At 41.1% G+C, this 27,354-nt stretch overlaps 2 protein-coding genes across 3 annotated transcripts; both read left to right on the top strand.

Moving 5' to 3' along the window:
* Nucleotides 1-556: 556 nt before the first annotated feature.
* On the top strand, nt 557-5,991 carry s1pr1 (sphingosine-1-phosphate receptor 1). 2 transcript variants are annotated; one of them, XM_085138664.1, is made up of 2 exons: nt 557-1,187; nt 2,747-5,991. In XM_085138664.1, the coding sequence occupies exon 2, from the start codon at nt 2,812-2,814 to the stop codon at nt 3,940-3,942; it is 1,131 nt and encodes a 376-aa protein (XP_084994790.1). In that variant the 5' UTR covers nt 557-1,187; nt 2,747-2,811; the 3' UTR covers nt 3,943-5,991. The 2 variants fall into 2 exon arrangements, with proteins under 2 accessions (XP_084994790.1, XP_084994789.1); XM_085138663.1 differs by having other exon boundaries at nt 559-1,187; nt 2,702-5,991.
* Nucleotides 5,992-14,092: 8,101 nt separating this feature from the next.
* On the top strand, nt 14,093-25,839 carry zbtb37 (zinc finger and BTB domain containing 37). The gene is made up of 4 exons (XM_085137116.1): nt 14,093-14,473; nt 18,804-19,742; nt 19,865-19,964; nt 22,220-25,839. Exons 2-4 carry the CDS (start codon nt 18,823-18,825, stop codon nt 22,739-22,741), a joined length of 1,542 nt encoding a protein of 513 aa, XP_084993242.1. The 5' UTR covers nt 14,093-14,473; nt 18,804-18,822; the 3' UTR covers nt 22,742-25,839.
* The last annotated feature ends 1,515 nt before the right edge of the window (nt 25,840-27,354 follow it).

The raw sequence follows: 27,354 nt of genomic DNA, 5'->3' as shown, positions 1-27,354 counted from the left end.
TTTTGCAAGTGATCATATAACTGCTTGACAACTACTCTAAGAATTGTTGAAATAAAAGGAAAACAAATTAGGACAATGAAGAGAGATCTTTCCACAAACCCAGCGACAGACAGAAGAAAAGATATACATAATGTCTCAGGAAATGTCTAACAACAAAATGTTTAATACAATTGGTTAGACAGATATAAAATCTACTTAGTGTGTCATATACAGTATCTGCTATATAAAAATTTTAAAGCTATGACACAATACAAGCACAATATCAAAATAAGGCGTCAATAAGAGATCTTACACCCACACCCCGTTACTATGTTATGTATAAGAAAACTCCTAAAAAGTGCTATGCTAGCGCTAAGTGCTAAAAAAGTGTCTTCATTGTTAGATGCAGGAAACATAATTAATATAATTTGGCCGTTAGCTGAAAGTGTATGAATCCATGATGAATCCATGACAGCCCCCCCCCCCCCCCCACACACACACACACACACCATGACATGAAAGATATGATGTAGGTCACAGAGGCTACAGACTCATTATGGGGCAAACCAAGTCTGGATTGAGGGGGGATATGGTATAGGGAGTGCATATGGTTGATTCCCACAAACAAACTAAATGACATGCTGTATATAACTATGCTATTATATTTTTTAGAATGTTGTTTCTGCATCTAATAAATTTTTACTCTTTTATTTAATCTAAACTTTGTTTACTTGAATTACATCTCAGGTCACTTTTATGTTTGTTTTGTGTTCTCTCTAATGTTATTTACTCTCAGGTCTCTGTTAATAATAATCTTTATAAGAGTTTTATTCATTTATTTGTTTGAGTAACGATAATAAGAAGGCAGAAAAACGACAAAAAAGACGCGAGGATCCGAAGGAGGGAAGCATCGTCATCATACCATCCTCATCTTCAGTGTGTGTTTCGGATAGAGTGTGCGTGTGTTTCATTGTGTTTGTGCGTCTCTGGTGTCTTTCACTCCGATGCGGGCTGTTTTCCTTGGGACTCTGACTGAAGATGTAAAAAGAAAAAGGGGGAAAAGTGTCTTTGTTATCAACCTTGTCTTTAAGCAATAGAAACTTTTTTTTTAGCTGTTTTAGCTGAAATTAAACCGAAGCGGATCGTCGTGAAGTCGTTTTGCGTTCATTTGGTGTGAAGAGGAGAACTCCGCGTTCATCTGAACTCAGGTCAGTTTGATCAAATAAATGGAATTTTAGAGATTTAAAAAATCGCAGACAGTTTTTATAAAAACCCTCAAAAGGCAGTCGTGCAGTAACTTAAGTACTTTGTAATATGAACAAGGACTAACCAACCGATTTCATTGAACAGGGAATCACCGAGAAATTATTTCATTAATAATTTGAAACCTTTTCTATAAGTAGTCTTGTAAGGCGCGACCGTTAGAAATGCGAGGACTTCTCTTAAGACGAGCATCTCTTTAAGACTGATAAAATACATCTGAGAGACGAGTTTCTGAACCAAAATCAATTTCTGGGCTTTAAAGTTTTTTTTAAAGGATGTTTGTTCGCTCCTGAGCTACAAGACACCAACGTTGTTTTCCATTTCCTTTATAAAAGCTATGCGTGCAGTTTGCAAACAAAATCACCGTTTGCAAATAAATTACCCGTCTAAACACAAATCCGGACGAATGTAAAAATCCTCAGTTAGTTTATGATTCTGAACAAAAAATAGGAAAATGATATCACCATGCCTCAGTGCATTTAGAGCGTTCAAATCACCAGAATGCTAGTTAGGTTACAGTTATAATTCCAATAATTAAACAACATGTGACCTATAATATATATACATATATATATATTGTCATATGTTGTGATATGCTGCTGTTTGTTTGTTTGTTTGTTTGTTTTTAAGCTTTTTTTTTTGGGGGGGGGGGGGGGGGGGGGGGGGATGACAAATAGGTAAAGTATTAGTTGTAAAGTAAGTTGTAAACCAAAAAGATTCTTTTGACACATCAGGAATGTCAGATTAATCATTTGGTGGTTTCTTTTATTTGGTGTTCCATATATTTTTGGTTAAATTAAAATCAAATCCCAGACTCAAGAAAGCAAAGTTTATACAAAGCTGCACAATTCAACATTTCTTTTTTTTTAATTATTAAAAGCTAAATATAACAAAATATACTGTAATGTTGTGTTGTACTGTATTCTAGGCATTCTAAAGCTTCTATCTTTCTCTTAATACATCAGACTGAAGAAAGACTTGAGATTTGCTTTTCATTTTTGTTTTCATTTGTTGCATTTTTTAAACTCTAAAATGAAAGATTTTCTTACAATATAGATTAAAAGTAGTTTAGTTTTTTTCTGATCTTTGCTCTCAAACCAGCTGATTAGGAGCAGCTAGGTTGATGAAGCAAGCTTTGTATGTCATCTGAGGTTTCATTAGCTTATGATTCTAAAGGATACTTTTAGTTGAGTATTCGTATCGACTTACAGTTTAAATGACTTGAATTTAAGTTGCTTACTAAAGATTAGTCTCTTTTTTGCTGGATCATTGTTTCATCACAAATTGAAGTGACATTTTTGGTTTGTTCTGGCTCTCAGTGAACAGTTTATATTCAAAGTGCATGAGAAGGGTGCTGTAGAAGAATATTTCTGTAGTGTAGACTCTGATTTAAGACTATTTGTTGTCTAATATGCTGATGTGAGACCAGTTATTAATGTTTTTTTGTTTCTCTCTGTAGGGCCATGTCACCATTCAGCTGGACTCTCTCTGCTGTTCTTCACAGTTACTACCAAACATGAAGGACTGAAGTCTGAGGACACGGTGCCCCCTGCTGGACTAGTGCTGCAGATGGAGGCCATGGCTGAGCCCAGCTACTCTGATCTGATTGCCAAACACTACAATTACACCGGCAAGTTCCGGAAGACGGAGCAGGACTCAGGTCTGAAGGCTGATTCTGTGATCTTCATCATTGTGTGCTGCTTCATCATCCTAGAGAACATCCTGGTCCTGACTACAATCTGGAGGACCAAGAAGTTCCACAAGCCCATGTATTACTTCATTGGGAACCTCGCACTGTCTGATCTTCTGGCTGGTGTCGTCTACACTGCCAACATCCTACTGTCGGGTGCCAATACCTACAAGTTGACACCCACCCAGTGGTTCTTCAGGGAAGGCAGCATGTTTGTGGCGCTGGCGGCCTCTGTCTTCAGCCTACTTGCCATTGCCATTGAGCGCCACCTCACCATGCTGAAGATGAAGCTGCACAACAATGGGAACACCTTCCGCGTCTTTCTACTCATCAGCACTGTGTGGATGATCGCAGCCGTTCTAGGCGGTCTGCCGGTGATGGGCTGGAACTGCATCCAGAGTATGACACAGTGCTCCACCGTGCTACCACTCTACCACAAAGCCTACATCCTGTTCTGCACCACTGTCTTCAGTATCATTCTTATGGCCATTGTGGTGCTCTATGCCAGGATCTATGCATTGGTGCGCACTCGTAGCCGCAAACTGGTCTTCCGCAAAGTGTCCAATGGTCGCAGCAATGCCAGTGCAAACAGTAAGAGTTCAGAGAAGTCAATGGCACTCCTGAAGACAGTCATCATCGTTCTCAGCTGCTTCATTGCCTGCTGGGCACCACTCTTTATCCTCTTGCTGCTAGATGTGGCCTGTGAGACGCTAAGCTGCCCAATCCTCTACAAGGCAGAGTGGTTCCTGGCACTTGCAGTCCTGAACTCTGCCATGAACCCACTCATCTACACGCTGACCAGCAACGAGATGCGGCGTGCATTCCTAAAGACACTGTTGTGCTGTACTGCCTTCATTCGACCACGCACCAAGCTCACAGGACCAATAATGGGGGCGGAGTTTAGCCGCAGCAAGTCTGATAACTCCTCTCATCCCAACAAGGAGGAAGTGGAGTACTCACCGAGGGAGACAACCGTAGTGTCCTCGGGGAATGTCACCTCATCATCTTAAACACGCAGGACAAACAAGCAGATGTACAGGGTCAGATGAGGAGTACGTGTTTGTACACAAAATACATGTGAACTCTGCCATGTAGCCAAGTCACGAAACCTCCAGCTGACCAGGACTCACAGACTTTCAAACTGATTGGAAAGTAAAAGAGGTCCAGACACTGTTTGTAGTTCCAAACCGTCATGTCACAGCACCCACTGGAGAGTCAGTGGCTGTAACTCCTGTATGCTGGGATGGATTGTGTTTCATCTCATCTGCTTAATGTGGATCATTGTGGTCCTGCGTCATTCAAGACCTGGTCAGAACATAAAGTGCTTCTTCAGATTTTATACAGATATCCAAACATGCTGATACACAGCATTTCTCTGCAAAATACACTTTACCAGACAGTCAAAGCATGATAAAATAGTGACTTATTGATGTGTTTTGATGCATCAAGGTTAATTTTACTGAATAACACTTACGACATACATAGAAAGTGATCCACATAGAGGAATCAGACTTTATACTCACCCTCTAAGAACAACTAGAACATGTAGCACTTACTATCAGATGTTTAAAATATGAAAATGAATTAAAGAAAACTGTCCTCTATCCCCTTTTACCTTCCCATACAGGGACGCACTTATGAATGCAGAGCTCAGCTGCTTTAAACAACAGTTCATTTTTCTTTAATCGTCATGAATAAATCTTTTACCAATGCTTTATTATTGTTCTACATATGAAGTCTACTCTGCTCAAAAAGAAAAATAATATTGAGGCAAACTTTACTTACCTATTAAAAAAATCACATAAGTCATGATTATAAATAATTAAACTGTAATTGTATTTTCCTGTTAATCATAAGTAACTTGCCTTCCATGTATTTTAAATAAAATTTTAAAAACCTCAATAAGGTGGAAATGTTCAGATAAAGGGTCAAATATAATTCATTTGTCAACTCTTTGGATTTATTTACTTTTTTTAAAAAACATTTTGATCATTTTTGATCTTGTCAAATTTACTTTTCCCAAAATGATGCGATTCTGTCAGAATTTTGTTTCTATTTTTAGAATTTTGTTTAATTTTAATATTGTTATAGAAATGAAATACAATAGAGCCTTACCAAAAATGACTTGAAAAATAAATAACTAAATAAACAAATAATCAAATAAAGAAGTCAGAAGTCCAAATTTTTTCAATCTATAAAAACAATAATAATAAATAATAAAGACAAAGTCTTTTTTTGTCTTGTTTTGTCTTGGTCATCATAAAAAATGTTACTTTAAACCATCACCAATATTGTTATTTAGACTATTGAGTTTATTGTAGTATAAAACAAACAAAACATTTGGAACATTAAATATTTGACAAAATATTGATATAAAAAATTCTATTCAAAATACTAGCCTCATCTAAAACCCTTCAATAAACACTAACTATTAAAAAACCCAAATAAGATAAAAAAAAAACTATTTTTTGTCCAAGAAGCAACTGAACTCTGAATTCATGAATGTTTTTGATGTGACAAGAATTAACTGTGCAAAAGTTGTAGAAATGTTTGAGTCAGAATGTATTTTCTGCTTTCCGTCTGTGTTCCCATTGTTATTAGTAGTGATGTCAGTGTATTTTAATTATTATAAAGCCGAAAGGAAAAAATGTAATTTCCACATTTCCTGTAAATTTGTTAATTTGGGTAACTATCTTCAAAAGAACAAATAATCTTATTGAAAGCTATGAGTAGGATGCAAACTGGTCTCTGTGATGAGACAATTTTTGCAATGCTTACAGAGAAATGTGCCATTTTTATCATAATGATTGTGTTTAGTAATTGACAGGAAAGGGCGTTCATGCCAGTTGTTCTCTGTTACCAAGATCAACGGTCCCTTTCAACTTCTCTCATCCTTTATCAGGAGCAGATCGATTAATTAATTAATTAAATTTTGTTTTATCAAGAACATTGACACAGTCCAAGCTGACCTGTGCATTCTTTAACTCCCAAATGTTCGGTTGATGGGGTTTTTTGGTTTTGTTTTGTTTTTTAGCAATTAATAAAGACAGAAATAGAAACACGCTGTTTTTGTTCTTAACAAATAACATCTGAAAGGCTGCAAACTGATGTTACAATTTCCAAAAGAAATTCATATACAGGTTAGGGGAGGAAGACAGGACAAAACTATGATGTAGAAGAAAGCCAGAGATTATCAATAACTAATAATTAAATGCAGTGAGTGAAAAGAGGTGAGAGAAGAAGGAATGCTCACTGCAACAAGGGAAGCCCCCCCAGCACCTTAACTCCCATTCTACTTTTAAACATCCTGGGAACCACAAGTAAGCCAGCAGTCTGAGGGTTAATTGGGGTGATATGGTACTATGAGGTCTTTCAGATAGGTAGTGGCGGACAAGCAGAGGAAGATAGCCGTAGTGGTAGACGTAGTGATACCGAATGACAGCAACATCAGGAAGAAAGAAGACGAGAAGCTGGAGAAGTACCAAGGCCTCAGAGAAGAGCTCGAGACGAGAAGATAACAGGTAACATGGCTGCCAGTGGTAATTGAAGTGATATATATATATATATATCCCGGTGGGACCTCCAGAAAGATAGCACAGAGGCACTAATCATGGCAGCACAAGAACAAGCTCTGAGTACAAGATCCATAGAGGCTGGGGTCTATCACACCAGGCAAGACCCCAGGTGCAGGCTGTGTAAAGATGCCCCAGAGACAATCCAGCACATAACAGCAGGGTGCAAGATGCTAGCAGGCAAGGCATACATGGAACGCCATAACCAAGTGGCCGGCATAGTGTACAGGAACATCTGTGCCGAGTATAACCTGGAAGTCCCGAGGTCAAAATGGGAAATGCCCCCAAGGGTGGTGGAGAATGATCGAGCTAAGATCCTGTGGGACTTCCAGATACAGACGGACAAAATGGTGGTGGCTAACCAACTGGACATAGTGGTGGTAGACAAACAGAAGAAGACGGCTGTAGCGATAGATGTAGCGGTTCCGAATGACAGCAATATCAGGAAGAAGGAACACGAGAAGCTGGAGAAATACCAAGGGCTCAGAGAAGAGCTCGAGAGGATGTGGAGGGTGAAGGTAACGGTGGTCCCCGTGGTAATCGGAGCACTAGATGCGGTGACTCCCAAGCTAGGCGAGTGGCTCCAGCAGATCCCGGGAATAACATCGGAGATCTCTGTCCAGAAGAGCGCAGTCCTGGGAACAGCTAAGATACTGCGCAGGACCCTCAAGCTCCCAGGCCTCTGGTAGAGGACCCGAGCTTGAAGGATAAACCGCCCGGAGGGGCGTGCTGGGTGTTTTTTATATACACACACACACACACACACATATATATATATATATATATATATATATATATATATATATATATATATATATATATATACATACACACAAAAGATGGATTGATAGATTTTCGATCCCTTTCGCTCTGTCTAGAAAGACAGAGAGAAAGAGAGAAGGGGAGGTAGAGAGACGGATAAAAATCAATTACACTTGATGTATAGTCTGGTTCTCAGCTTGTCTTTTGCTTCAGAGTGTCGTTGTTAATGAGATTCACTGAGTATCCCAGCTGCTGATCCCTGACTTCTAAGAAGGGGGTTGTCTCTGTGAGCCCACAGGGAGAGATAAATATAACTAAAACCTTTTCCTCTGAATGAGGCCCAGTCGATGGTCAGCTGATGCCCTGCATCTAATCCAGACTGATCGGAAGTCTGTTAGGTCAATACTTAATGTTATTTTTCATTCATAAAAGCAATCATGACACATAACATTACAAAGCATTTATTTTCTCAATCACCTGGGAATGGGCCAAATAAGGTTTCGCAAACATCTAAGATTAGGGTATAATATGGGCTGGAATGATATTGAAGAAGTGCTTTGCTAGTCTCTAAAAAAGAAGTTTTACCTCCACCATGGAACCACAAACCATCACATTTCATCATCATGTTAGCACATATATAGAAATTTGACAGTATTATTGAACCTAAAAAGGTTAATGGTCCAGAAACTAAAACATGTTAATATTTCTTAAGCAGAAAAACACTTTTTGAAACCAGACCTATTTCAGTGTTAAGCTATCATTAATTCTTTCAAGAATAAGTCTAAAACTATTTAAAGCAGATGTAGGCCTTATAACACTAACACTGATTAAAAATTACAACCACTATCTGAAAAACCTTTCATTTTAAATTGTGACTTCATTCATCTTTTCTACATCCAAATGTAAGTAATTCTCTGAGTGTAACCCTCATTACAAAATCACTCACATGGTATTTGGGTCGTCTAACTAAAATAGGAGAATAGGAACATAAATGCCATCATTGCCACACCTGGCCCACATCTGGCTGACATACACCCTGCCATAACACCAGTCAGTCAGAAGTGCCAGCTCGATCCAGGCCAGACCTGTTTTCTGTGAACCTGGGCCAGATGTGGTATGCCATCACATAAACACTGCCATCTATGGTAGGCCTGACCCACATCTGGATGACATACCACTTACCATGCCAGCAGTCAGCCAGCAGTGCCGGCTTGACACCAGATCGGCACAGACCTGTCTGCTATGTGGGTTACCTCTCATTACATCTGAGAAAAGGTAAAAAGACTTAACATCCAGCCTTTTATGTTTAAAGCGATACAGAGTGCTAAACAGAGTTTATCTAAATGTGCTTTTGCTAATAGTAAATCATTTCTATTCTTAATAAAATATATAATCAAAGTACAGTTTGTATTAATATTATGAATGAGAAATGCAGTTTAAGTGATGAAAATGTCTGTTCTAATGTCTTGATTTTGTTTGTGTAGACCTGATTCATAGACCGCAGAAGATTAGTGTCTGTGTGTGGCTGCAGGAATGTGAAAAGATAAGAAATGTGTCTGTGGGCCGTCATTATACGCGATTCTGAATGAGAGAAATGGTATTAACTGTGTTGTAATTGTTAAACACAGAATCATAAGTTGCATGTCATTTTGCTGATAGTTAGTCATGTCCAGAATCAAGGACTGACTGACCCAATATAGACAATATCGGCACTATCCAATGTCCAGTGTTTAGTGGGTGAGTATCAAACCCTTGCGCTATTTAACTCACCAGACCAAAGTCAGAAAGTTTAATTGTCTGGATGCTTTAAGATGATTAAAAGGGGAGGGGGGTATTTCTGGTATCTGTTACATCATTCATCACTTCTGACAGTAATTTTGAATCTTAGCAAGGTCAGATGACTTTGAATGAATTAATCTGTCGTCAGAGGAAAATATGTTGCTTATTATATTCAGTTGAATCTCCCTTTATTTCCAAAAACAAAGAAGAAGAGGAAGCAGAAGAACTAAAAGACAAAACCAATTTTTTGTGACCTCTCATGTCCAAATACATGAACTACATGGTGGGTACTGGATGTGCGTTGGGGGCTGAAAGCACTCAAGGGGCAAACCACCCCTACATGAAGGCGAATAAGCAGAGACTCTGCCTGATACCCTGTCACAAAATTCTCCTCTCTAAACACAATGTAGCTCACATTCTTCTCTTGCATAAGAACACAAAGCCTTAATCTGGTTTTCCTATCGTATCCTGATTATGAAGACTATATGCCTTTTTGCACCTCCATATCTTTATGTGTTCAATACTTTTTCCCTGTGTCATTTCACATTATTACGCATAGTTAAATTTATGGACATCTATGGTTTCATTTGTTTGTATGTTTGGATTTGAAAGTCTGATAAGAAGGACCCAACACACAGGCATTTTTTTGCCAGGCATTTTACAACACAGTCCAGCTGCACACTGCACTGCTCTCCCACTAGGCTCTAGGATCCTACTTGAAAGGGAAGGCATGATCAGATGATGGAGGTCAGCTTTGTAGGTCAGCCTCCCCTGACACCACACCCTGAATCACTGCTCCACCAATCACCTGTAGCTGAGGCACAAACTACACCTGCCACAGAAGAGTTGTTACCTATGGATGATCATGCCATTCAGATAGCCATCAGCATATGGAGCATACAGACCCAGCACCCAGTCCAAGAGGCCCTGGAAAGTGGCTGGCTCTAGACACGCCGAACTGAAGTGTCAGAGACTGCTACAAACCATACCCCACATAGCAGACGGGTCTGGCCCAGATAAGGTGTCAAGCCGACACTGCTGGCTGACTTCTGGCATGGTAACTGCTATGTCATCCAGATATGGGCCAGCCCTGGTGTAGATGGCTCTATTTATGTGATGGCATAGCACATCTGACCTGATTATGGTTTGGTTTATGTGGCCCAGGCTCATAGAAAACAGGTCTGGCCCAGATCTGGCATCAAGCTGGCACTTCTGACTGACTGGTGTCATGGCTGAGTGTATGTCAACCAGATGTGGGCCAGGTCTGGCAATGATGGCACTGTTTATGTTCCTATTTTAGTTAGAAGACCCAAATACCATGTTGCAATACTACACTGCTATGGTAGCCAATGTTTCAAATGCAGGTTTGACAGGTTAGTGAGTGTACACTTATTTGTGAGAGTTTACTCATGTTTGTGTTTGTTAGCGGTTTGATTCCTGGCTCTTCCAGTCTGCATGTCAAGTATCCTTGGGCACGATGCTAACCCAAACTGCTCTCCGATGCATTCATCGGAGTGTGAATGTGTCTGAACATAGTACTCAACACTCAGTTTAGAGAAAGTGATTGGGCGACTGTGGATGTTGTATCGAGCGCTTTGAGAGTAGAAATGGCGTTATATAAGAATCAGCCCATTCACTGTCCGAACAGTTCCAGCAGCAGTATTAATTGATATATTGTTAATTATAAATTATCAAAATTATTCAATTCAAAATAAATTTGCTGCTTTACCTTTGTTGAGACATTTTTAATCTGTGCTAAATATGGTACATGTTGTTATTACATGGCTTGATTAAGGTACACATTAGGCTGACATCTGGAGCCACAGCTGCAACTGTTCTGGGCTAGTACAGGACCACCAGTGTGTCTGCAACTGACCTTGTGCAGGCCCACCTCTGGCAAACCTGATCTAGGCCACCAAAAGGCCGTCATTCTTTGCGGTATGTGGGCCATGTGTAAGCACATTGTGTGGGCCAGATCTGGGCCATACCAATTTTGCTATGTGGGACAGAGTGGAGAAGGCCATTTTCCCCTTTTTTTCTGCCAGTAGCCTTTGGTTTATCCAACTTATCACTAGTGTCAGAAATGGTTTATGCGACGTTTTTTTTTTCCAACATCTGTAACTCCTGTAACTTCTGAACCATTTGCTCAGTTGAAAAAATTCCAGCGGTTCCTGAAAGCAGCAGCTCTATGCTTTTCTGTGATATTTGTGTAATTATGTGTTCGCTTTTTCTGTGATATTAGGGTCATTACGGTAAGTTCAGGTCTCACACAAGCCCAACGAAGGCAAAGGTCACTTGAAGAGAGAGTGAGTGTGATGAAAGGAGAAAACGGACATTTTATCAGGCATTTGTCTGTTTTAAGTTGTTTTGTTTTATTTTGTTTTTGCTGTTTGCTATGTTGTCTTGTTTTATTTGCAGACATTTGGACGTTGCACCCTGCTTAGGATTACTGTAATGACCCTAATATCACTGAAAAAGGACGGAATTGATGCCTTCAGGAGCAATTGGAATTTTTTAAAATTGTGCCAGTGGTTCAAGAGTCAAGATAATTTGACGTACAAAGCCAGCGCTCCCATCGGGTTTTAATGAGTTAAATCCAGTACTGTGAAAAAAGCAGCCTATCCAGTCCAGGAGCTCGTCAACCTGGGGCATGTAATAAGTGTCAAACTCTGAGACTTCATTCACCTTGCAGTAGTCAACACAAAACCATATAGACACATCTTTCTTTACCACAAAATCTATTGGGCTACACCACGCACTGTCTGACTCTTATATTAATATTACTATATTTTTAGCATTTCAGCAGCATCTGCTCTCTGGACCTGTGTGAGATGGTTATCACAATGGAGGGAGGTGAGAATTGTGGAAATTTTGCACCTCTGGCCTTCAGCCTCTCTCCATGCTTTTGTCAGGTTGAGGTGAAATATCTGTGTGACTCCTCCCCTGTCCAAAAATATCATTGCACGAAGTGTCCTTGCCACTTGGCGAATAACTTTGAGCTAGAAGAAGGAAGTAATACAAGTACTATGTCTCTCAGTGAAAATTGCCTGAGCCTAGTGCCTCTATTGTACAGGTGCTGCTAACATTCCTAGGCCTTGGGCAAATTTCCTCCTGATATAATCTGCTCAATGTGTGCAGCTTTGCTTTCAGGTCCAGAACATATTGAATCTCATGTTTAGGTGTTGATTGATGCTGGCGGCTGCAGCCCGCAATGCGGCTGCTCAGGAGTCGGCCTTCTCTTCCTCAGGGCCAGGGTGCAAGCCATAGAAGAAGGGTCAGTCTTCTGGTCCCATCTGCCCCTCCCTGAAGAGGCAGTGATGGTCCTCCATGGAGAGGCCCAGCCTGTCCAACATTGTTCACCCTACATCAGGGCCATCACCTTTTACACTCACTATGTGAGTGCTTTTAATTATTTGTTATTATTATATGTATTTCTCCACTCACTCCAACTTGTCATGGCTCGAGGTTTCTTCTTGTTAAAAAGGACTTTTTCCTTCCCACTGTCGCCAAAGCTCTTGCTCATAGGCAGTCATATGATTGTTAGGGTTCTCTCTGTTCTCTGTATTATTGCAGGGTCTTTACCTTACAATATAAAGCACCTTGAGGCAACTGTTGTTGTGATTTGGCCCTATATACATAAAATTTAATTAAAATGAACTGAATGACATGGTTGCTGCTGCAGGGAGGCTGAGGTCCTCCTCTGATAATAATGGCAGCAACCTCAGGACCCATTCTTCAACTGGATTGGAATGGCTAGGGGTCGACCTCTTCCCCTATCCGATGGAGTGTCACTGCCAGGGCAGGGGTTAGTAGAGGGGTGTCGGCGACGAGGCAGACTGAGCGACCAGGTCCTCCAGCACATTTGCTCAGCCTGGTTCTGTCCAGACTGTCCAGTCTGCTACATCTGACTGACTGTTTAGATCCTGCCTTTCCCTTTTTTCCAGATAGTGGTGAGTTCTGTTTTATCTACCAGTTCCACTTACAGGTTTCACTAACTGAGTACTCTGCTTTGCCCTCCTATGTTCACACCTGCTCCTCCCATTCCTTATGCTCAGTCATTCTCATTGCCCATTTTCTCAATTATTAAGCCAAAAATGTAAGATAAAATGACCTGGTTATGATCGCTCACCAACCTCATATTTTATTGATACTACAGTTTAACATATCACTGTAATAATGGGTACAAAATTAATAGTCTTAGTTTTTTTAAATCAAATTTCTAAATCCAGAATTAATCATGTAGTTTATGTGCTCTGTGAAACCGCCAAAGCCTGACAGTTCAGCAGTTATTTCCCTTCTTAGCTTCAGGTCCTTTACCAGTAAATTACTTTTTTACCTCTCAGAAATCAGACATTTTTGTACCATTGATACTTGGCTTTAACAAGGGCACCGCTGCCCCTTGTGCCCCCCTTAACTGCTCCACACTCTTATTTTGAAACCACAGGAGATCGCGCTTTCACTTTGTAATGGCCAAACGTCAAAACTGCCTTCATCAGCCATCAGGTGTGCTAAATCTGTGGTTCGTTTCAAAAAAACAATTTCTGTAGGTTAGCTTTTCTTAAATCTGTTGCCCATTATCTGTGCTTTTTGTTCTCCTATAATTCCTGCATGCAGGGATGAATATTATATTATTTATTATTATTATATTATTGTAGACTCACTACGGGTGTCAACAAAAATGTAAAAATAACTTTCGAGTCTTCATACCTTGCCATAATACATTTTCATTATAATGATCTGGTGTTTATAAGTTGTACATTTGACTTCCCTGAAAAAGTTGTTGAAATGTACAAATGTAGAACTTTGAATACCTAAAAGGCTTTTTATCACATGCCGGGGTTTATGAAGTTTCATATCTTATGAAAGCAGAAACAGCTTTTCTGAATCCAGCTGTGAGCATGTCCGGTTGTTTTACTTTAGGTCTGCTGAAGTCAAACTCCAAATACCAGGAGATGGTCTCTGGGCGAATGCACGCAGGGAACCGTAGTGTTTAGGCTGTGCTGAAAACAGCGCTCTGCCCTGCTAGGACTACATTTCCCATCGCGCCGCGCGCTTTTTCTTCCCCCTTTCCTTCCTTCCTGCAGTCTCGGCCCTTCTGCCGTGAAAAGGAGGCTGTGAAGTCTGGGCTGTCCGCCGTCACTGAGCCGATCCTGAACCAGCTCGCAGGTACAGTGGAATGGCAGCAAAGCGCCTGCTGACGGACCGGAGCCCGCGCTCAGCTGTCGTTCCGGGGTCTTGAACAGCTCGCTACCGCCGCTGGAGCCTCGGAGCCTGGAGGAGCCGCGGGTGGAGCTGCAGCCTGTCAGGCCGAGCCGAATCGAGCTGCTGTCATCTCCCGTCCGTTAATGATGCTCAGCAAGCTGCAGAACTGAAGTATCGGCAACCCGAAAGCAGACCAGAGCATTTTTCACTGCTCCCTCCCCCTCAGGTGAGAATCCGGCTGCACACCTGGAGGTTCACCTGCCCCCTCGAGACACACCGACTCGCATCGGTTTGGTAGTTGTCCTGTGAGCAGGCTGGACCTGATCAGAGTACAGGTGATCTACCCTGTGACCTGTCATTTCAACGCGATTCCTCCATTTTGATCGGTTAATCAGGCCTTGATGTAACTTGAGGTCCTCGGTGTCTGTCAGCCTTTTGTACAGGCAGGGACTGTGGTGCAACATGACCCTGACTGAAGCACACTTTGTGTGATTTTGGCGCCTGGTCTAAATTTTCCTTGCACATTGCAATGAGCCAGTGCAATGAGTGTCAACACACTGTACGGATTCATACAAATTAAAAGTGTGTGAGGCTGCTTTATGCAAAGCCTGGCAGCAGATAGAGTACTTGAGTTTCTATTGAGGAGGTGGCGTAAATAGACTTCTTACTGGAAGTGCTCCTGATCACAGAAAGTGCTGAACAGAGGGGTCACACCAAACTGAACATCCTGTACAAACAAAACTCATTTTCCAAAAAAAAAAAAAAAAGAAATATGAAGAATGACTGCAAAACAACTCCAGAGAGGCAAAACAACAGACAGAGGATGAAACTCAAACCCAAACTTAAAACCACACAGACATGCAATAACAACCATGCAGACACAACACTACACAAAAACACAAAGCAACCACCAAGGATCTGGGTCCCCTGTGTGGTAGAGGTAGGCCTTTCACGTGTCTGTACCTACGAGCATGTTTGTCTATGACCCTTCATACCTACAAAACACAGCATCACTGAATGTGACAGGAAACACAGAGAAAAACTGCAGTTATTTAGTGAATAGTAATTGTTGATTAGTGTAATATGTGTAAAGTATAACTAACATGAGAAAACTTTGATGGGATAACTCGATAGTTAACTGAGTGCTACGGTGCAGTTTAACACAGCCAAGCCTTCTTTCTTTCTCTGCATTAGCTCGACTAACAAAACCTAAAAGCCCAGCCAGCGATAATGGTTATCAGCATCCTTCGTTATCCAGGGCTTTCAGGTCCAGGCTCTGTGCATGCTCACAGAAAACAGGGAAAAGAAAACGTATCTTTTGACTCTTCTTCCTCAGCAGCTGAGCACTGCTTATTCCAATAGGTTTCATCAGCAGACAAACAGGTAATAAAGGTTGCAAGAAATATATTAAAATATATAACAATGAACTGCAACACTGGCGCTGCAAATAAGAGAGAAATGTTTAGGAGGACTGTTAATTTTGTGAACTTATAATCACCTAAAACTGTATTTTTGGTGACAGCTGCACATTAGAGCTCTGAAACACTGAATGTTAATGTGTTCACGTCTGACGCTCCTCCATCGCCTATTGTACAGGAGACATGGAAATCACTTAAGTTTATCACCAGATCAGAGCAAAATTAATACTAATTGGAAAGTATTGGCCTACAAATGTAGATGATGACTTTTTTAGCCTTAGCCCTGTTGGCTGTAATTCCAGCAGCGTAAAAAACACTAAACATGTATACGTTTGCACATCACTAACTGAATGCATTCAGATTCCAGTGACCGTTTGTGCTGCTGTAACTTCACAGTTGGGCTTCATTTGATGATGTTAGTAAGGCATGGCTATTCCCTAGTCTCCAACAGAGAATCGCTGAAAAGATGCTGTAAGTAAAAGAATAAAACTGTGGAGGGCCCGGCTGATTTTAAATCGCAAGTTGGAACATAACCTGCTCCATAACCAGGTTTTGTGTTCAGCAGAAGTTGCCATGGTAAAAAGAGACCTCTTGATGACACTAAGAACTCTGACTTTAAACTTAACATAGCTTCTTCCCGTTAATCTCACTTTGTGGTACAGCCCTCCGATCTTCCCCGGACCTGATTCAGCAGACAACACTCCAGTGCACCATAAAATAAACCAGAGGGTTCTTATCCTGCTGCTCATGAATAAAATCAGTTTTGTCAAATCAGCATGTCATTATTCTCATGAAGATTGAAAATCATCTGATGAATTGGAATAGTCATAGATTAGACTTGCTGGAGGAACTCTGCTGTTTCCATTACTTCTGGCTGTATCTGATTAAACCCTTCCCTGACCATTAGGTAGCCATGGGCATACTAGGCAAAGACAAACACAAGACTGCTCAGAGACAAAAGTGAGAGACTTGGCACTCAGAGAATCGTGAAATAGAAATCTTTGGGAATAGCAAATATGAAGCAGAATGCCATTAATAGATGCAGTGCCTGGTGACTATAATCTAGTCCTACTGACACCATAGTATGTTCCTGTTTTTAAATTAAACCTGTGTCTATGGGAGTTGTCAGAAGGTGGATGGATGAGGCTGTGGAGGCATAGGAAGATGGGTTTTAAAAATTTGGCTAAAGAATAGAATATGTCAAATTTTGTGAACACACCATCGTACCAGCCAGCACTGTATGCTTTGTGAACAGTAAGCCTTCGATCAGTAGTAACCTGAAAGAACAAAGAGATTAAAAGGTCCAGAAACAAAAGAGCTGAGGAGAGTGCCGTACGACCTAAGGGCGAAGCTAAGGATATGCAAGAGCTCGTACGGGAGGAAGCTGGAGACCAAATTCAAGAAGAACAACACAAGGGATGGGTAGAGTCAGGAGGAGCTGAGGTTTCTGAGAGATGATGGTTCTCGGCAAGTAGAAGGATTTCAAGTAGGGATGTTCCTGGCGACTGATTTAATAGTCCACTATTGGTGGAAAAAAATTAGACTAACTCACTAGCCTAAAATTAAGAAATAGTCACATATTAAGGTAGATTTGAGATTTTTAATTGAAAATGTCTTATAACTTATTGTCTTCTTCAATAATGAATCATGCCTTAAACGTGCGGCACCTCGACACTATGAACCTCTCCTGAATGACTGAACTCTTCACTCTATCACTAAGGGAAAGCCCATCTACCTTTCAGAGAAAGCCCTTGTCCGCCACTTGTATCTACTATCATTCACAAAAGATGAGACCAAGATGAACAGATTTATGGCATTTCTCCACAACAATGCGCCAACTGGTGACAGATGGGTGCAAACATTTAGGACACAATAATTTACCTTCATTGGGTAATTAACATTTTAACAATTGGATTAAATGACTAGTCTGTATCGACCAGTGAGAAGACATCAGCAATTAGTCGGCTAAGTCCCTACTTTGAAGTATTCACTGGGCAGTTATGCAGGATGATGTGTCTGTGCGCTCTACTACAAAGTGAGTGTAACATATCCAGGGTATATTTCCATTTTCTGGATTCACTTACCCTAACATCGGTTGGTGATCAGGTTACACAAAGCCGATTATCAATTCGATAAGTTAACCCAGAGTTTCCACAGAGACATTACCAAAGCATTAATGGGAGAACTTCTTTGAGCAGTCTTATTAGAATGGGGCGTAATCGACATTTTGGAGGAAGTGATTGTTGAAGTTAACTCAGAAAAATTTATTGGAGAGGAAAAAAGTCTAATTGAATATCAAGGAAAGCAGCTGTAAATAGTAATACATCTATGACATGGTTATTATTGATTTATAATGGTAAAAATTTTATTTGTCAAGAAATTCACAAAGTCATTACAAGTTAAGGTTAAAGCGATTCTTGGCTCAGCAGAGCTTTGTCAGCCTGGCTACAGTGCTGAAGAGAAATCTTGGGCTGTTCATCTTTTCGTCAATCAGTGATGAATAGTCCGATGTTCTAGCGTTACAGGGGGGCTTTTTTTTTTTAGAACTGCAAACTTTTTTTCCAGGCTAATCATTGATCTTCTAAATTTCTGCCATTTCCTCTCCAACTTATGGGCTATTTACTTTAAGGTGTGCCTTTGAGAGTTACACCAGGGAGTTTAGTACTTCTGATTTGAGGCTTTCTTTTCAGAGGACCTACAGTATGTTGAGTTATACGCAGCAAGGGTGTAACACTATTAACAAGATAATCGACTCTGTAGGGGCAGAGTTTACTTGCTTTCTTTGCACTACTTTGGCACATGACATTGAAAAAGATAACAGTGGAAGAACTTGAACTTAATTGCAAAATTAATGCAAATTCCATATGGCTGTAACTTGTTTTTGCTTTTTACGGATTTGCTTTCCATGATAAGGTAGCATTAGTCACAACACCCCCAATCATGTCACTGTTTCATTGAAGATTGATGAAAATAACATCCTGTTTTATTAATCTGGAATCAGATTAATAAAACAAGGTATCCTTGATGGTGCTGATGGTTTCCATGAGGAGATCCATATTATTAATCTGGAATCACTTGCCAGTTTTAAGCAAAAAGGTCCTGGTGTGGGTCAGCACTGATGTGTTGCTGTGTTTTCAGTGTCCCTGCAGGCTGCAGCATGGAGCGTACCGGCAGCATACAGCTGGACATCCCAGACTTCAGTAACTCTGTTCTTTCTCACCTGAACCAGCTGCGTGTTCAAGGCCGTCTCTGTGACATTGTGGTCAATGTTCAGGGCCAAAGCTTTCGTGCACACAAGGTCGTACTAGCAGCCAGCTCGCCATACTTTCGGGACCACATGTCTCTGAGTCAGATGAGCACTGTGTCACTGACAGTGATCCGTAATCCATCAGTGTTCGAGCAACTGCTGTCCTTTTGCTACACGGGCCGTCTCTGCTTGCAGCTTGCAGACATCATCAGCTACCTGACAGCTGCCAGCTTCCTGCAGATGCAGCACATTATTGACCGCTGCACCCAAATTCTTGAGGGTATCCACCTTAAGATCAGTCTGGCTGACCTGGACGAAGAGTCCAGGGATGAAGAGGGGGCACGGGGCTCCAGGAATAGTAGGACATTGGAGGCTGTGGTGCGAGGAGGGGGTCACAGTGGTTTGCGGCTGCTTGGCCCACGGGGAGGTGCAGAGCCATGTGAAGCAGTCAGTCCAGCAGAAGAGCCACTTAGCCCAGTTCCAGCGGTGGAGCACAGTGGGCTAGAAGGGCCAGGGACCACCAGTGGAAGAGCAGGCAAAGAACCGATACTACGCATCAACCGAGCTGGTCAGTGGTATGTGGAGACCAGCAGTGAACCAGAACGGACCGGCAGCGCTGAGGAGAGCAGCATGGATGGGATCAGGATAAAAACAGAGAGGATGGAGGAATGGATTGGAACAGAAGAGCACCAGGAGGAGGGAGGGCCAGTGGAAGAGGGGGCCACGGTGATGATTGACACATCAGGACGCAGTACACTGGTGACTGGACCGGTAGGAACGCTGGGGGCCCGTAGTATCCAGCCATCCTCCAGCTTCAGCGAGACAGACAGGTGAGTCATAGCTAAGATTTTCCTCCATGTTTCACTGACTGGTCTGCAGACACCTGATGATGATGATTTGTGTGTGGGTTTTTTTTCCCCTTTTAAATTAATTAACTGATTTTTGATGTCAGGTTTAGTCCCACTGGCAGCGTGGTCGTCCTGACAGAACGTCAGAGAGCAAAGAGCGAGTCTCCTAGCAGGGCAGATGAGTTGCGACAGCCAAGCTCACAGGTACAAACACAAACTGTCATAGTTAGTAAGCCAGTAGAGACCAACCTTTTTTTTTTCTTTTACAGACAACTGAAATTATTAAAACACCATGTTTCTTATCCATGGATAAGAATTCTTTCTTTTCCATGGATAAGAAACATGGAGGAAGTTACCAGGAAAGAGTCAGCAATATGGAGATCTGTCACATTTGTCCCTGTCACTCTCTTTCACCTTTTCTTGCTCTCTTATGTTATGTTTGACACCTTATTGGGAATGTTTTGTTACACTCATGGCCAAATGAGGAAGTGCGGTGTTCACACTGAAAGTGAGAGCAATGTGGACTCTTCTAGGGTGGGCATAAATCACAGAGAAACACAGTAAAGAAATTTAGATATATTAAGTGAATAATAAATACTTTTTTTTTTTTTATATGCGTCCTGTTAGTATGTGTTATTTAATTATTAAATACAACTTCACTAAGCTTATATAGTAATATGTAATGATTTACAAAGAAACTGGAAACCCAGTGGCTCGTGGTTACTGGCTTACAAAGTGGTTCTTAAATAGATACAGAGTCTATTTAGTGATTACCAGCCTAGTCATGATAAAGGATCCCTAGATTCTTCCTGTAGATATGCAACAACCTAAAGAAAAGCACTGTTTTTTTTCTGAATCCCATAACAACAAACATTAAAGTACTGCATGATCATTTTGTACATCATTGAAAAATGGCAAAAAAGTCATATTTTGGTCAAATTTTAACAAAGTTCCAAGTAGAGCTTAAACATTCAACTAGAAGAAATGTGAGTGAGACAAAAAAAAATTTGATCATACAATTTATTGAAAATGCTTAGTTTTTACTAAGCTGTTTTACAGCTAATCAAAAGTTTAAGACTGCAAAAAAACAGAAAACCCCCCTAAAACAGAAATCAACATTCCAAACATGAACTCAGTAATGAGTAGCTCAGCCGTTATTGTTGATCACTTCAAAAATCTGTTGCGGCATGCTTGATGCAAACGTTTCCATGAGGTGAGTGGGAAGATTTCTCCAAGTGGTGAAGACGGCTGCACAAAGGGCATCTACTGTCTGGAACTGTTGTCCATTTTTGTAAACTTCCCCTGCCATCCATCTCCAAAGGTTCTCAATTTAGATCAGGGGAACACGCAGGATGATCCAACAGAGTGATGTTATTCTCCTGGAAAAAGTCCCTTGCATTGTGGGTATTGTGTACTGTAGCATTGTCCTGTTGAAAAACTGAGTCGTTACCACACAGATGAGGGCCCTCAGTCATGAGGGATGCTTTCTGCAACATCTGGACATAGCCAGCGGCCGTTTGATGCCCCTACACCTCCTGAAGCTCCACTGTTCCATTTAAGGAAAAAACACCCCAGACAATTATGGTGCCCCCTCCACTGTGGCGCGTAGAAAACATCTCGGGTGGGATCTGCTTGCCATTCCAGTAACATTGGAAACCATCAAAAACACTTTGTCTCTCTCCCATTTCTTCTTGTTGCACATTGAAGCTCTACTTGGAACCTTGTTGAGATCTAACCAAGCAAAATATGATTTTTTTATTGCCATTTTTCAAGTGGTCTTAAACTTTTGATTGGACCTTTCCTGCTGAATAACCATTCTGACCTTTTAAAGGACTTTTAAAATCTCCTTATTGTGCAGTAATACAAAACAATAAGGGTACATTTAAATCACATATTGAATTCAATTAAGTTGAAAGTCTTTACTGATATACGTTATCATACAACTGTCAGTGTGAATGGAAAAACTGATCCACCCTTTGAGGGCTCGACTCACTAAAAATGAAAGATAAAAAATATCATCACAGGCTTGCGTCATAATGTGGGTTAGTAGTGTGTATGGCCTCATTGTACCCATACGCACTGCTAACAACATCTGGTCTTTACGTTGACGAGATGATTGATGTCCCAGAGACTCTATTATAGTTTGAATTTTTAATTCAGTTTTATTTATATAGCACCAAATCATAACAACAGTTGTTTCAAGGAGCTTTATGTTGTAACATAAAGACACTACAATAATAAGTTTTCACTTTTTTTAAAAGAGAAAACTGTTGGCAGTTTCTTACGGACATTAACATACTCAGGTAACGCAAATTTGACCGACAACAGAGAGCGTGATGCAGGAGGACAGTTTTGTTCAGGGCATGTTTATCTAAAATGATCTAAAGTCTTATTTGATTCATTCTGTCATGGTGTCCACTGTGTTAACGTTTAATTTTGCATTTCATTCTACCCATCAGGGAGAGGAGCATACAACGTTTGATATGGGCGGTTATGAGGACTACTTGAGGGAGCAGGTAGGAGATCGCTGGTTCCGCTACAATCCACGCCTCACCTGCATCTACTGCTGCAAATCCTTCAACCAGAAAGGGAGCCTAGACCGTCACATGCGCCTACATATGGGTATAACACCGTTTGTCTGCCGCATCTGTGGGAAGAAGTACACCCGTAAAGACCAGCTGGAGTACCATATCCGCAAGCACACTGGCAACAAACCTTTCCACTGCCACGTTTGTGGGAAGAGCTTCCCCTTCCAGGCCATCCTCAACCAGCATTTCCGCAAGAACCACCCAGGCTGTGCACCCCAGGAAGCCCACAGCGCCTCTCCTGAGACTACCACTGCTTCAGTTACATCCAGGGGTGGTCCCAGTGATGAAGCTTCCCCTAGTCAGGAGGAATCTGAAGGTGGAGGAGGTAATAGTGCTGGAGGGCAATATGGAGAGGGTCCCCAAGCCTCTGTTTCTACAACAGGACCAGACTGACCCCAGTGAAGGAAGGAACATGGGGTGGGGGGTGAGTGGGGCCACATGATCCTGTTGTAACCAAAGCTAACAGGATGTTAAACCCGCTGAAGTCAAAGGACCCCTCAGAGTCTGAAATGAGATTTATCCGCTTTAAACCGCATCTACCTTCACCTACTAAACCGAACAGATTAAGCTAAAATGAAGAAATTCCACACACTCCAACAACCTCATATGCCACAAAATTCAGTGGTTCTCGTTTGCCTCCGTCTAGTTTATGTTACAGATTTCTACTTTTATATTTACAGGTATTACTGGTCCACAATACAGCATCACAACAGTATGTCTGGTGGAGACTTTGCCAAACTACTCAGTGCCAGTTAAACAATTCAAATCCTTCATATTTGCCTTGAGACAATCTGGAGCCGTTGGATGATGATAATAATAATAGTAGTAGTAATAATAATAATCTTATGCGTTCTATAAGTGCCATAATGGCGTTAAAAGGTATAGTTGCACAAAAAGGTTCAATGAGAAACTTAAAACTATTTAGCTGACGGTGCATCCCAGTGTGATTGGAGTTTCTGGTCTTTCCCCATTTTCCTGCATTTGGCACGATTCAGGATAGATAAAGTTATTACACTACACACTTTGACACTACGTACATACCTCACTGTACAGCACAAAAAACTGCAGGCACAATCTTCTGTTTCACAATATGACCATCCATCAAAAAATGTATTGCCAGACGGTAGAAAGACGATGTAAGTGGACTGGTTCTTATGTAGCGCTTTTCTACTCTGAGCACTCAAAGCGTTTTATACAACGTGCCTCGTCCACGAATTCACACAAACACTTTGCTGTGTGCTTTCTATCTAACAGTCACACACATTTGAGCAACTTGGAGCTAATATCTTACCCGTGGATATTTGGATTGGAGATTAGAGCAGCCATGGATCGAACCACCGACCTTCCAATTAGAGGGTGACTTGCTCTACCTCTTGAGTCATAGCCACCTGTGTGTGCCCAGTGGAAGAATTGCAGGTGTAGATGAATATATACTTGACCGATAAAAGTCTGCAAATGTTTAATGTTATTTTTGATCAAGAATAGTCAAAAACCCAAATACCTGCATTTTAAAAGAGAGAAGATTTGCCTTCGTCACTGTGAACTAAACGTTTTTTGGGGGAGTATTTTGGGGTTTTGAACTGCTGCATACAAAGTTTTTAACTATTAGTGCATCTCACAAAAATAGAATATGGAGAAAAAGTGTGGCTCCGCTAAGATCCTATTGAAGCTGCTCTGATGCCAACTTCGTGTGGATTTTTGGATCAGGTTTTCACATCTTCCTCGAAAATACTCCATAGAGTCTCTGTGGGGTTTAGGTCATGTGATTTGGCTTGACAATTAAGTAGAGTAATAGCATTGTTGGCAACCATGTGGTAGTAGTGGTGGAGCTGTAGTCAGGTCAGTCCTGTTGGCAAAGGAAATTTGCACCGGCATCGCTAGATAGAAACATGAACTCTGTTAATGCAGCCGTCTTCCTGGAAGTTTATCCTTTGACATATAAAAACTCTCCACTCAGCCGGCCTTTTCAGCAGTGACCTTCTGTGGCTTACCCTCCTTGTGGTGGATATTAATGATCGTCATGTGGAGAGCCGTCAGGTCAGCAGTCTTCCCCATGATTGTGATTGTGTACTGAGACAGATACTGTGGTTTGAATAGAAATTTTCTAAAATGATAAAGACCTCAGCGCAGTATCTTGGACAGTTTGAAATACTCCATTTCTAATTTTCTTGAGCTATAAGCAAACTTCAAAAATGCTTGAAACTATTGACTTTGTGTGTAATTAATATAGAATATATGAAAATCACCATTGTGAATGAAATTGCCAAAATAATCACGTTTTCACTGTAATTTTTGGAGATGCAGTAGTATATCCCATTGCCTTCGAATGCAACACAGGTCATGTGACTTATTTGTGTCACATGAAAACTATTACATGCTTTCATGTGACCCTGTGATAAAGTCACAAGTATGTATGTATGTATGCACAAGTATGGCCCTGAGAATGAAATGTGGACGGCTCCATCAGCCTTCCACTTCTCTGGATGTACACGGGATGTGTCGTAGAACAAATATTGAGAGGGATTCTCACGCTTCATGCAGGCAAAATGGATGGAAAAATGTCTGTGGGGACTCCAGTCACACTGGGTTAATGAATTTGGCATGAATTGAATGAACTTCCTTACAATAGTGTTTTTACTGTGGCAGTTGAACTCAGCTTCTACAGCAGGTTTTAGATCACACTTGACCACCAACAAACTCACAGCAGGAAAACTGGACATTGTCCAGCCTCAGATAAGCTACACAGCTCAATTACCTCTCATCACTACGCAATACAGCTGCAGCACAGCACCACCAGGAAGCGCTCTGCTCCACTCCCACAGAGATCTCAGTCACTTTTCTCAGATATTTTTATAAACAAACATGTATTTATTGTTTTGCTTCAGTTTTCTTGGACACTTTCTTGCTCTGACAACGGGTGTGATGGAAGACAGCTTGTTGTTTGAGGAGAACAAGATATTGGGAAGACCCGATCAGTATCTTGTGTGACAGTTAGTGACGCATTTAATCTACTGCACTTACCAACAAGCCTGCGGGGGAAAAAATCTGACTGAAACTAAGAGTGAAGAACAGGTGAAGCACAGGTATTCAAGACACCGACACAGTAGAAAGGTCTGCTGAAGTGACTCCAATTATAGTCAGCACACCAAAGTCTAATCAAAATTTATTGCCATCGCTACTGTAAACAGTGTACAGAGAGACGAGACGACGTGGCTCCAACAGCTGTAGTGCAACAAAAAACTACAAACGTGACTCATAGATTAAAAAAACAATATAAATGGGAAGAAAGTCTTATATATAAGGGGGCCAGACCCCACTGACATAGCTAAAAAAAATGCATTATTATAAAAAAAAAACATTTACCATAAAGGGAAATAATCTCTTCGGGTCTCTTTGGGAATACCTCGCCTTAGAACAGGGGTGGGAAACTCCAGGCCTCGAGGGCCGGTGTCCTGCAGGTTTTAGATGTGTCCTTGATCCAACACAACTGATTCAAATGGCTAAATTACCTCCTCAACATGTCTTGAAGTTTTTTTTTTACCGGATAGTAAAGATCATAAAATAATACATTAATATGCTTGCCTTATTTAACCTGTTAAAAATATTAGTTTTGTGAGAGTTCAAAAATCCTTCTGTAACTTGTTGAGCACCACAGCACTGCCACAGATGACCTCACCTTCACTCCTGATGTCATAGACATGAAACGGTGACATTTCAGACACTGTTGAGGATAAATGTCTCTCCATTCAGAAATGGAGTCTTCACATAAAAAGGTAGACCACAAAATACATAAACAGAACACATGTTACCCGACCTTGGCTTCGTTTTTGTGTATGGAGTGCAGTAGAGGTAATGTGTCACTGACAATAGATGGTTCTGATCTGGATGAACGTTGATTGGATATTGACAAGCCAAACCCTGATAGACCAGATGGATGTAGTGGCCAGGCCATGGAGCTGAACTTCAGAAGCCTCCTGTGATCAGAGTTGACCTGTTGGCGGGCGGGAGCAGGTCGGACTATCTGCCAACCAAAGGAAAGATGGCGTGGCCGTGTGGGCCCCTCAAAACGCCAAAACAACTAAACCTCTTATCAATGAGGGAGAACGAGAAGGTCACAAAGTTTTTGTAACAAGAGAACAATAACAAATCTACACACATTATAAGACAAATGTATTTAAACTACTAAGATGTTTTTGTTTTGTTTTTTAAATATGATTAATGTAAACAAGCTAGGAGTAGGCAGGTAGCACACAGATGGACTGTTACTGTTTTCTTCTACAGAGCTGTGAAACAGATTCTCAGTGGATGGTCAATTTTTTTATGCAAGTGAAGCCAGCGGCTCTGTCCTCAATCGAGTGATTGGAGATTTTGTCCCAGATGCCACTGCAGCCACTGCCGCTAGGCTCACACTTCAGGCTAACCAGGATATCAGGTATACAAACTCTTTTCTTTTATTCAAAGAATTGGATGTTTACCTTTCCCACGTAGCAGTATGCTAACAGCTAAACCTCAGTGCAGTATGCACGCTGCAGAAAGAAAACTTACCTGTAAACAAAAAAAAAAAAAAAGCAGCAGGGAAGGCATCCTCACGAGTCGCCGTAGAGGTCGGCAAAACCAAGACTGGGAAATATGAAACAGAAATGAGCATGGTGACCTCAAGACCTCTTTCCACAGAATGTGTGGATGTCTCCCACAGTCTGGGTCGGTGTATAAGTATGTGGTGATCTTGCCTCTAACAGATGTTTTAAGTTTTGTCTGCTGTGTTGGGCTGGAACGTGACTTTGAGCAGGTGTTTTGAGAGAAATCGCGACTTTTAGAAGCAACCAAAAGGGGCTGAATAGAATGACTCGTGCAGGAAATATTGTGTAAAATTAAGCAAACATTATTCAATTAAGTTCCATTCAACAGTCACCCCAAGGTGCTGTGTATTGTACCCTACAGAATAACGGGGAAAAGCACATTTATAAAATATTTCATGTTCCATAAAGTGACAATCAAATGATTTT

Source organism: Neolamprologus multifasciatus, chromosome 17 (assembly GCF_963576455.1).
Source record: "Neolamprologus multifasciatus chromosome 17, fNeoMul1.2, whole genome shotgun sequence".
Taxonomy (NCBI): domain Eukaryota; kingdom Metazoa; phylum Chordata; class Actinopteri; order Cichliformes; family Cichlidae; genus Neolamprologus; species Neolamprologus multifasciatus.
Note: the sequence above shows the minus strand (reverse complement) of the source record. Positions and strands in the feature narration are given on the sequence as shown.